The sequence below is a fragment of the Emys orbicularis genome, chromosome 10 (assembly GCF_028017835.1).
Source record: "Emys orbicularis isolate rEmyOrb1 chromosome 10, rEmyOrb1.hap1, whole genome shotgun sequence".
Classification (NCBI taxonomy): domain Eukaryota; kingdom Metazoa; phylum Chordata; order Testudines; family Emydidae; genus Emys; species Emys orbicularis.
This window is the reverse complement of record NC_088692.1, coordinates 52,764,416-52,775,879: the sequence shown is the minus strand read 5'-3', so window position 1 is coordinate 52,775,879 and position 11,464 is coordinate 52,764,416. Positions and strand designations below refer to the sequence as shown.

The following is an 11,464-nucleotide window of genomic DNA, read 5'->3' as shown; positions in this document are numbered from 1 at the left end:
CACTACACAGCAGGATTGAGGTGCATTGGCAGAGCTCTGTGTGAAGCCAGCACTGGATGGGAGGGCAGGAGCGTAAGCGTGCTAAGGCCTACCGCCAGAGCAGCAGGGATAGTGCAGGGTAGGGCTAAGGTGCATTGGGAGAGTCAAGCGAGGAGTCTCCAATAGCAGGGTACTGCAGGCAAAGCATTTAGTGCATTGGCAGAGCGGTGTGGTGTCTGTGCCTGGCAGAACTGCGAATCAGATGCAGATACTGAGCGAGACCCCCTGCAAACTCACAGCGTGCTGCCAGCCGTCATTCTTTACCCAGCGGAGGTGCCTCACGGACGCTGTAAAAGCTCTGCATATTTTGTGGGGCTGACGCTCCCATATTTCTCCCTTGCATTCACCTCTCTAGTGGCTGCTGCTGCATTCAAGGATTAAGTTGGAAATTTCATTAGCCCCCTTTGATACCTCCCAACCTAGCCGTTGGCGTGATCAAATGCAGGGCACAGCCCCTGCAGTCACTGAATGCTGTGCTGTTGGTTTCTCCATCACTTCCCTTTGCATCCTCTAGGTTTGCACTGTTTGGTTGCCCACCTGTCTCTGATCCTCCATCCACACCTGCCAGTTCTCGTGTGGGACACTTGTTTGGCAGACTGTACCACGAAGTGGCCGAGTTATTTATTGACAGGTTGTGTATGAATTTGGAATGGTTGGTCTGTTTCATGCTCTGATCATTGTGGAGTGCCATCATGAACTGCGATTCTCTCGCCATTTACAAAATGGGAACCGCACAGCACTGCGAGCTGCCGCCCAGTGTAAAGCTAAAGCCTGAAGCCTCAAAGCTTTTAAAGTTTCAAACATTTTTCGCAAGGAATCATTCTGCAACAGGGCGGATGTTACCTCCCTCCATGGCTCTCATAGCTGACCTAGGGCTCAGCTCCAATGGGATGCCGATTTAAAGTGACGGGACACTATTAATAATCTCGCCCTCTCCTTGGGAGCCGAGCAATGCAGCCAGTCTCTTCCGAAATGTACAAATGAGAATCATATTTAATTAAATTCCCCCAAAGGCCTAGATATTGGGATAAGCTGAATGGGGGGAGGTCTGAAGCTTGTTTGATAAAGCTTTGTTTTCAAAGCTTATCTTAAAACATATCTTTTCCCCTTGTCTCTGGGCCACTTAATTTCTCTCTCCCTCTGTGGTTGCCCTTCTGACTCGATGCTTTAATTTATTCACCATACAATGTCTTTACACCCCTGCTTGCTGTAATTCACACCATATTCTTTACACAGTATTCCACTCTGCTGAGCGTTCTGGGACTTTGCTTGTATGAGAGGCACCCAAGTAAAGTTGCAGAAATCCCAGATCTGTCCCCCACGGGGCACTCTGAATAGAACCTCAGCACGCAGAGAAAAGGGGGCAAGATTTGGCTATATGGGTCAATGGACACAGCTACAAAAGCCTTCCAGTTCCGGTGTATGGTGCGCTATTGGAATGCATATAGGGACCATCACTTGAGGAAGAACACACCTTCTGTAGCACAGACTGGCTCTTCAATACCCCTTCTTCTTTAAAATAACCCAGTTATATCCAATGAAAACAGAGACTCTTTCAGACCCCTATGGGGCTAATGCTAGCACCGAGCACCAGGGAACGATGCTATTGTATAAATAGGCTTGGAAGGATTCGATTTTTTATCAGTAAATGTCAGTAAACGTCAATTTCACTGGACACATACAAAAACGAGGAAACAAATATTTCCATTGGTGATGATGCTCTAAATGTACAGATAGGCAAAGTAAGAAAAAGGCAGCTTGAGAACTTAGAGTGAAACTCCAGTGATTAGCTTTTGAATCAGGCTTGTTGCACATGGACGAGCGAACGGCCGGTTAAAAAGAGGAGGGGATTTGTTGATTTAAGGCTATTTATTTAGTATATTTTGACATGGGATTGTGACAATTTGTGTTTTAATGCTTATAAAGCTTTAGCTTTTTGAATCTCAGTAGTGACTGACATTAAATAATTGCCTGACTCTGCAATTGAAAATTTAAATGACTAAAAATAGCAAAACGTAGTCAAACCCTGTAATTTGGTGCAACTGTAAAAATTTAAAAATCGATAAAGATCTAAAAAAAAGGCTTAAAAATAAACATCAATATCATCTGTCAAAATTATAAAAGAATAAAAATTAAATTCTGCCAAGCCTATCTATAAACCATTAGGTGCCCAGCTACGCGTGGTGACAGGCACATCAGAGATAAATGCATAGGTTAAATAGCTAGAAAACAGCTAGCATCACCCTCACCCCACTGCTGCCACTCTGCACTTCCCAAACTACCCTGTTCACATGCCCCCCTCCTGTCACCAGCATTTGGATCTTCCAGCCAAGATCTCCTGCCTGTTTGGAAGCTAAAGGCCCAGGGAAATGCCTGAGGGCTTGAGAGAGAGTTTGGCTACCAGCTGTCAGAGATAAAAAAATTCAGCGAGAGCAGTCACCAGCATGGGGCTCCGGGAACCTGAAAGAATGTCAAGGAGTTCCCTGCTGTGGTGGGCATAGGTGGATGTGCTGGCTAACAGATTCCTTCTGGTGAACAGAGGTGGCCTAGGAGTACAGGTACCAGAGTATGGGTTAGGTGGCGCAGCCTTTCCATCCCAGCCCCAGTGCCAACTTCTGCCCTCCTCGCACCATTGAAGTCAACGAAAGGTTGTGTGGATGTAACAGTGCAGAGCTTGGCTCAGGGAACCTCCCCCTCCTCAGTCTGATTGCACTAGTCCAGCTGGAGGAAATCCATTCTCTGTCTGACAGCAGCAGAGATGCCATTAGTCAGAGCCCCGGGAACCTGCTCTCTGCGCCTGACTCTGATCCCACTTACAGCCGTTCAAATCAGGAGTCATTCTGTTGAAGGCTGGGGAGTTATGGGAGGATGAGGCCAGAGTGAGAGCAGCATCAGGCCCCCTGTCTGACAATGGATTCAACCAACTCCATTACTCACAGTTGCAGAGAAAGAGCCCTCTCCCTGCCTAACACCCATGGAGTAATTAAATCACAGCCCCCCTTCCACCTGTTGGTCACAGGGAAACCACAGGCTAGCATTCCCTGAAATGCCTCCAGGGAAAGGTCCAGCTGGGATACATTTCAGAACAGTGGAACCTAACCCTGATAGATTCTCCAGTCTTTGGTTTTAACTGAGTCTTGCCTTTGTCAATTAGCACAGGGGAGAAGCCCAGAAAGGCTATTCTGCTGGCCAGGGAACCGGCTGAGTCACAGGCTGTTTACTGGTATATAGACACAGCAGATCTGAAATCCAGATACTGACTAGCTTCCCCAGGACTAATGGAAAAAGGGTGTAGAGCACTTTGAACCTTGAGCTGTCCATAGGGAAAGGCCTTAGCCTAACTGGTGATAATTTACTTTTTATCTAAAAGGGAACACCAACACTTCGGGCTGAATTCCGGCTGGACTTATCCCCTGGCAACCCCTTCACTTCAGAGGTGTGACTGAGGGCACAAGTTACAGCAGAATTTGTTCTTTGCTCTCTGCAGAGCCAACAGCCTTTTCCCCGGTGCAACTGGGCTCTGGCTCGCACTAGGAGCTGTGTGGATGGAAGCCCCAGTTTTTTCTTTCTGAGACCACTAGAAACCGCCTCCATGGGAGAGTCAGAGAAGAGGAGAGGAAGAAAAATAAAACAATCAGATACAGAACTGGACAGATCAAGAAGTCAAGATTTTGCATTCCAACTATCTATAGGAAATAGGGAGGTTTTTTTTTATTTCAACTTTTCATAAAAATCCATAATTATTTAAATCAAAGTTACAGAGGAAAGTTCGTAACTTTTTATTGATTTATTTTCTTTTTTGTTTTTCTTTTTTTGTTTGTTTGTTTTTCCCTCTCATCATTAGATCTGACACCGGCGTCCGTCAGACTACTTCCTTACAAACATGGGAGTCCTGGAGACATCAGCAGAATGTTCTCCTGGTATAAAGAGGTGGAAGAGGTGGTGGTGCAGGGAGGCGGGGTTAGAACGAGAGGGGAGGGGTGGTTCAGAGGAGGAGAGAGGTCGGTATGTTTGTAGCAACGTTCTTCTTTTGTTTTGTTTAAAAAAAAACTTTATTATTTGCAAATTGCTTCGGGTTAGATCATTTTCATGTTGAACTTGCGTGGTGCATCAGCAGAGCTGATGCCGGCGTCGGACTTGCGTGGCACGTACTCGATCTCGATGTTGTGCTTTGTGTTGCCTTTCCCCCGGCTCCACAGGAAGAGAAGCACCAGACAGAATAGCACCACGCCCAGGAAGGAGATGAATCCCATGGTGGTGGCGATGATCAGAGTCTTGATGTCGAAGGGGAAAGGCACGGTGGCACGCGTGCTGTTGGCGTCGCTCTCGTTGGGTTGGTTGGAGATGAAAGCAAAGGTCTTGTTGGGCTGGTGGGGCCAATCTGGGGAGTAGCTCCGCACGTGAAGGTGCGCCAGCATGGTGTCATTGCCACCCGCATTGCTGGCGATGCATAGGTAGGTGCCATTGTCCTGGATCTGGGCGTAGCGCACCTCCAGAGTGCCGTCGGGAAAGACGGTGAGCCGCCCGTTGGTTTTGGTAGAGATGAGGTGCTTTCTGGGAGAGAGCCACATGATCGTGGGGGGCGGATCGCCATCTGCCCGGCAGACAAAATGTACCGTATGGCCCTCATCCACAAAGATCTGCTGCGGCTTGCGGTCCCGTATGCGCGCCCGGCGGCAGGTGAAATAGTTGGGCAGGAGCACGTCGGGGAAGTCCTTGAACTCCTTCCCCTGGACGAACTCGGGGGTGGAGCAGGTGGGCTGCTGCTTGTTGAAGTTCAGCCTCCAGCGGCGTCGGAAAACCCAAAGCAGCCGGCAGTCGCAGGCCAAAGGGTTATTATCCAAAATGAGCGTCTCCAGGTTCCCCACCGAGTGGAAGGCTGACTCCTCCAGTGTGGTCAGCAGGTTTCCGGAGACGTTCAAGATGCGCAAGTAGTTGAGGCCTCTGAAGGCGTAGGGCTCCACGGTGCTGAGCTGCCCACCCACCAGCTGGATCTCCTGCAGCCGGAGCAGGTCGTGCAGCATAGAGCCCTCAATGGTGAGGATGGGGTTGTAGGACAGGTTCAGGAACCTGAGATAAACTAAGTGTCTGACAGAGACGTAAGGGATGGAAGTCAGATTGCAGTGGGTGATGGACAAGGACGTCAGGTTCAGTCCATAGAGGCAGTTGGACGTCATGGTATCCAGATAGGGCCAGTGGGAGATCTCAAGGACCTTAAGCCTGTAGAGCCTCCTAAATGAGTAATCCCTGATGGCGTTGATGTTCAGGTGGCGCAGCCTCAGCACAATCAAGCCGTGCAAGTGAGACAGCGCCTCCGTGGGGATGGAGGTCAAGTTGCATTTCTCCAGCGTCAGCTGCTCCAAGCTGTTGAGGCCGCTAAAGGCCCGGTGGGAGATATAGACCAGGTCATTGTCCCCAACCTCCAAAGACTTCAGGTTGTACAAGTCCTGGAACATGTAGTCTAGGAGGATCACAATTTTGTTCTCACTAATGTCTAGCTTGGTAAGATTGCTCAGTCCGGTAAACACCCCCAAGGGGATGAGCTTGAGTCGGTTACTCCTGAGACCCAGAGTCCTGAGGTTGAAGAGGTTGTTGAAAGCCCCAGGCTCAATGGCACTGATAATGTTCTCGTTTAACTCCAGCTCCTCCACGTGAGGGTAGTTGGCAAATTCATCCTGGTTGAGAGTCTTGATTCGGTTCTTACCCAAGTCCAGGAGCCGGGTCTCAGTCGGGATCCCCTCGGGGACGGCGAAGAATCGCTTTCGATGGCACAGCACCGAGCGCTCCTGGGCAGAGCACTCGCAGCGGGGCGGGCAGCCCGTGGCAGAACCGGAGAGGACGGATCCCAGCATCAGGAGGAGGATAGGCTGCCAGCAGGCCAGAATTGGGCTATGCATGCTCACCTCCCCAGCTATCATCCTATCTCTCACCTGCAAGCAACACAAAAACAAAGAGGGGGAGGAAAGAACAACAGCAGAGGTTAGCAAACAAAGGCCAGTGGAATGGCAAAGGTCACTTCTGTTCGAGTCAGTGTCAAGGTTCATTGACCTGCCAGTGCCGATATTAACTAAAGGGGAAATACCAGGTCAATATTAGACATGTCTGCTCAATACATCCCTGCTATTTCAATATACACCGTAGCCGCGGTGACGCTATCATTTGCAGTGTCCCGTATGCAGCCCGACACACCTGTGCTGCAGAGATGGTAGGGAAGCACATTTAAGAGAGCAGAACACACACACTTGAAGGGCTGCAGGGAGAGCTGGCATGGGAGCAGCATTTCACTGGCTGGGGTAGTGTCAGTCCCATACTATCCAGCCAGAGGTCCAGCCACTTAGTAGTCATCTTTGGACTTCCTCTCCCCGCCCATCATTTTTCCTCCCCTCCTTGCTCGGTCTTAGTACTTGCCCTAGCAGCCGTGTCCAATTTCACACCCTGGAAGGGTGGGACAGTGGCCATCAGGGGATCTATGTAGCAGAGCTGGCATGTTCTGCTTCCAGGCCTACAGCCTCACCATGCATTTACTAGCTATGCACCTGCCAGGACCTGCATTTCCCCACAGACTAACTCCTGCCCCCCAACCTGGATTCTTCCTTATGTCTTCTCAGCATCCCCCAGGGACTCCCTTCCCTGTAGACAGATTACCAAACTGTGGCCACAATAGTTACCAACTAGGCAGTTGCGAATGTGGTTCAGTCACTACAGTGGGTTTGAATAGCGTGCTCCATGTGTCCGAATTCACAGGGTCTCTGGGCAGGGAATTCTCTTCCACACTGATCTTTTGGTAACCACGTGGACTGGCAAAGGAGGTCAACATTTCTGTCCCCAGGGCTGGCAATAGGTTGGGCTAACAAACAATAATTAGTCCAGCTTCCTGTCACTAAGCTGGCCTGATGAGGGCAGGGGATGCCCATTATTATGATGTGAGTGTCTACTGGGCTGGTTGCTGCATGGACACAGTAAAAGCCAATGGCTGTCCCAAAGAACTTACAATCTAAAGCAGACAGACAAAGGGCTGGTGGGGAAAGAAAGAGGGTAAGTGACTTGACCAAGGTCACACAGCAAGTCAGTGGCTGAGTGAAGACCAGAACCCAGGTCTCCTGCTCAGTGCCTTCACCAGTGGGCCACGCTGCCACTCAAACTGGGGCTCTTGTAGACGGGCATGGTGGGGCCGGGGGGAATTTCTCAGTAAAGCAGTTGTGCTGTACAACTGCGAGCGATGACAAAGCCTGAAAGCTTAGAATATAATTTCTCACGGCAAAGTGATCTGACAAAAAAACACCCACGTTGAAAAAGCCTCTATTATTTAGGCGTTAACTGTCTCTGTCCCAACCCCCGATCCGACTGGCGCCCTGCGAGACCTGGCCTGAGAAGCCTCTAGGTTAACGGCTTGCTTTGCAGTCTGCTCAGAGCAGCCAGGAGAACAGGCTCCACTAATGAAGTCCGAGTTCGGAGGTGAGGTGCATACAAAAAGGAGGGAGCCTGCACTTCGGCCAGCAGCGCCCTGATGAGGTGCTGAGGAACCAGGGAGCGTGATCCCGCCCGCTGACCCAGCGCAGCACCCCCACCCCCCATCCTACTGTCTGCTGGGAAGAAAGGGAGAGGCAGGGGCTTGGTGCAGATGGCCCCTGAGGAAGAAGTGGAGCCATGGTGCTGATGCCTTCATTCATTTACTTGTCCAAGCCACTCCTGGGTGAAATCATCCCCCAACTTTTGACGATTGACTGGGGAACGTTTTACGCACGCACACGCACATCCTACTTTAAGCTCTCAAAATGAGTCAGTTCCCTTTAGATGGAACTTGAATACAAAAACCGCCTTTTGAATGCAGAGGTGCTGGAATGCAGAATTCAGACCAGACTAGTGACACAGGGAAAACCCAGCCAGTGGAGCTGCCAAAGTTGTGTCGAGGCCCAGAGAATGGCAGCTCAGAAAGGAACAGGTTCCACTTAGAGCAGAAAGCAATATCTTCTTCTGGGCCGGATTCTCCTCTACCCCATGGACGCCAGTGGAGTTACTCCTGACTACTCCCGCCTCTGCCACTGACTCTCTCTGTATCCTGGGGCAAGTCACTTAACCCCTCCTGTGCCTTAGTTCCCTATCGGCGAAACGGCAATAATGATATTTACCCGGCTTTGCAACATGTTCTGCGATCATGGGTAAAAGGCACATTGTACTTACAAACTACCATTAAGCTTTTAAAAATAAAGGCTGGGATTTTGGGGACCTGGGCACCTAGATACATTAAGCTGGCTTGAAGATTCCTGTCTGTGAGCATGCCTCAATACCCTTTTTCTTTGTCACCATGCCTGGACCGGGGGGCGGGCGGAAGAGGTAAGTAAGCACAATATGGCTCTCAGCATCCATTGTTGCCTCTGGAATCCAAAGTGAACACACTTAAATCTCCTTTTTCCCTGTTGCTTTTAATTGCATCAGATTACAGAGGTCCGGGGAAAATACCACTGACCTCTGGATGGAGTATTTACATGCAAAAGCAAGTTCTTGGGTGGAAGAACAGAGGTGCAAAAGAGGGGCTCATAATTTCCAACCCCAAACTGGCAGCAGAATTGGTTTTACTGCACCAGCAAATGAAACACCAGGGCAGTGTAAACAGAATCTACTCTATAGGCATGGGATCCAGGAATTTCCTGTGAGCACCACTGCTGGGGCCTCCTCACTAACAACTGCCTTAATCTTAGACCTGTTCCCTTACTTGGCTTCATTCACTAGGGAAAGGATGAGAAAAACTAACCGGATTTCTGCACTGAAGCAAAAAAGGTCCAAAAAAAAGGAATTTCAGATAGATTTCCTGGCCAATGTGGTATGGGCCCTGGGAGAAGTCTTTGATGAGAGACAGAAGTGGTACTGATTTCTGGGCCTGCCAGGAACACAATGGGATGAGGCCATAGGAAGCAATTTTTGTGTCAATCTGAAGTGGTTTTAGCTACAATCCTGGCCTTTCTCCTGGAGCCAGCCCTTACATAGCTTTGGCTGGGGATGTGATGCCAGCGTTGAACACTGAAACACCGTCAGCATGACAACACAACACCAGAGCTACCAAGGATCCTGAAGCAGGGCAGGTCAGAGCTTTCCAAGGATGGCCTTTGCTGGTGTTAACTACTTTGTCCCTAGGACAGGGGAGGGCAAACTATGGCCCATCAGGGCTTTCAATCTGGCCCGTGGGATTGCCAGCCTCATAGCGCGGTGGGGCTAAGGCAGGGTCCCTGCTTGCCCTGGCCCCGCACCGCTCCCAGAAGCAGCCTGTACCACGTCCCTGTGGCCCCTCGGGTGGGGGGAGAGGGCTCCGTGCACTGCCCTTACCTGCAGGCACCGTCCCCCACAGCTCCCATTGGCTGGGAATGGGGAACTGTGTCTAGTGGGAGCTTCGGGAGTGGTACCTGCAGGCGAGGGCAGCGTGGGGCAGAGCCGCCTGCCCCACTCCACCCCCAGGAGCCACTGCCGGACATGCTGGCCACTTCCAGGAGCGGCATGGGGCCAGGGCAGGCAGGCAGCCTGCCTTAGCCCCACTGCACGCTGCTGCCACCCTGGAGTTGCTCGAGGTAAGTGGTGCCAGGCCGGAGCCTGTACCCCAAACCCCTCCTGCACCCCCTGCCCTGAGCCCTCTCCTGCATTCCGCACCCCCTGCCCTGAGCCCACAACCCCCTGCCGCACCCTTCACCCCTCCTGCACCCCAATGCCCTCCCCTGAGCCCCCTTCTGCACCCCTCCTACACCCCAACCCCTTGCCCTGAGCCCCTTCCTGCACACTGCACCTCCTCCCACACCCCAACCCCCGCCCCAGCCCTAAATTCATGGCCCTGCATACAATTTCCCCACCCAGATGTGGCCCTCAGGCCAAAAAATTTGCCCACCCCTGCCCTAGGATTTGATCTCAAGTGATTTCAGATGGAAGTGATATAAATGACCCTATCCCAAACACACACACACACACACACACACACACACACACACACACACACCCGTCCGCCCCCAGTTATTTCCCCTAAGCAATCCCCAGCTTCCTCATCAATCATTCAAATGGTGCTATTCTTATGTCCTAATGTAGGTGAGTTGATTACTTCTCTAGTAGCCATCTCAAACATTTGCACTCCAGAAAGTTGTTCCTTGTTTGCACCCCAAGGCAGCACCGTCTTTAAGGGGGCCAGACCACGCTGGGATTTGGGGGATACTGAACCCTATTTTTCTTCTGAAAAGAAGAATGCAGTAACTCTTCCCACGACAGGTTAGCAGGAGACACACCCCAAATCCACCACCACCTGCAAGGACTGTGTCTAGCCTAGTGGCTCTTCCCTCCTCATTCCCAGCCCTCCCTGCTCTGGAATGGAAGAGGCAATTTGAAAGTTAAATGAATGAAGGGAGCTGAGCTAGTGAAAAACTTGGCACGGGGAGACACTGAGCACTATATAACGTTATTCCGGGGGAGTTATGGCTTTGCAAAGGCAGCTTATACCTTCAAACCATAAACAATCCCATCCCCTTGTCAGTGGGATGCTAAAGCTGCATGTCACATTGCTTCTGGTGTACTTATTTTTTATGTTGCTCAAGCTGTTATGACGGATCAAATCACATTAATATCGTACATTATATGTACAACTACCCCTGGCTCTGTTTATATCCATTGTTACATATACACTCTGCATTGCCTTCACTAATGCTATTTATGGCTATCGCTGAATAGACTCCACACATTACTTTCACCGGTTCAGTTTATATCCATCATTATATATATCCTGTGCATTACTTTGCCTCGCACTATTTATGGCTCTTGGATACACTCTGTGCATTAGTTTCATTGCTTCTGTTTATATCCATCATTTTCTATAGATAGATGTCCCATGTATAACTTACTTTCCTTCCTTCCAAAAAAGATTATTTGATGATTTTTTGCAAAATGCAAGGATGAAAAGTGATGTGCAATCCATAAATGTATCAGTCTTCACCATCTCATAAACCAGAACAGTAATGTCCTAGCCCAATTCAAACTAGGGTATTAATTACAGTCTGCTCCACAGAATTCCTTCCACAGTTTCAATTTGATACAGCATTCTTCACCTCTTGTCCTAGATTGCTGTGCAGAGTTGCTGGGTGCTGTTGAACAGCTGATGCGTTCCACCCCAGAGGTGACTGTATTTCAGGGGTGTGCAAAGTGATTCCTGTGTGTACATAATTTGTAAACAGCTTCAGAATCATTCCTAACGGGTTGATCTAACGCTCACTGAGATCAGTGGAAAGGTTTCCATTGGCTTCACTCAGAACTGGATCAGGCCACAAAGTGCTAAATGAATGTAGGATATTTATTATTAATCATCCTTCATGGCGTAACATCAATATTGTCAACTATGCCGGTCACTGTTATAAATACTGGCCATGTTAGTTTCACTGGCACGGTATTTGATATCCCAGAG

General features: G+C 49.8%; 1 protein-coding gene across 2 annotated transcripts; it reads right to left on the bottom strand.

Moving 5' to 3' along the window:
* Positions 1-4,115: 4,115 nt before the first annotated feature.
* On the bottom strand, positions 4,116-11,249 carry LINGO1 (leucine rich repeat and Ig domain containing 1). 2 transcript variants are annotated; one of them, XM_065412458.1, is made up of 3 exons: positions 11,236-11,249; positions 6,274-6,289; positions 4,116-5,906 (listed from the first exon to the last, which is right to left on the bottom strand). In XM_065412458.1, exons 1-3 carry the CDS (start codon positions 11,247-11,249, stop codon positions 4,116-4,118), a joined length of 1,821 nt encoding a protein of 606 aa, XP_065268530.1. The 2 variants fall into 2 exon arrangements, with proteins under 2 accessions (XP_065268530.1, XP_065268531.1); XM_065412459.1 differs by lacking the exons at positions 6,274-6,289; positions 11,236-11,249 and having other exon boundaries at positions 4,116-5,969.
* Positions 11,250-11,464: the final 215 nt, after the last annotated feature.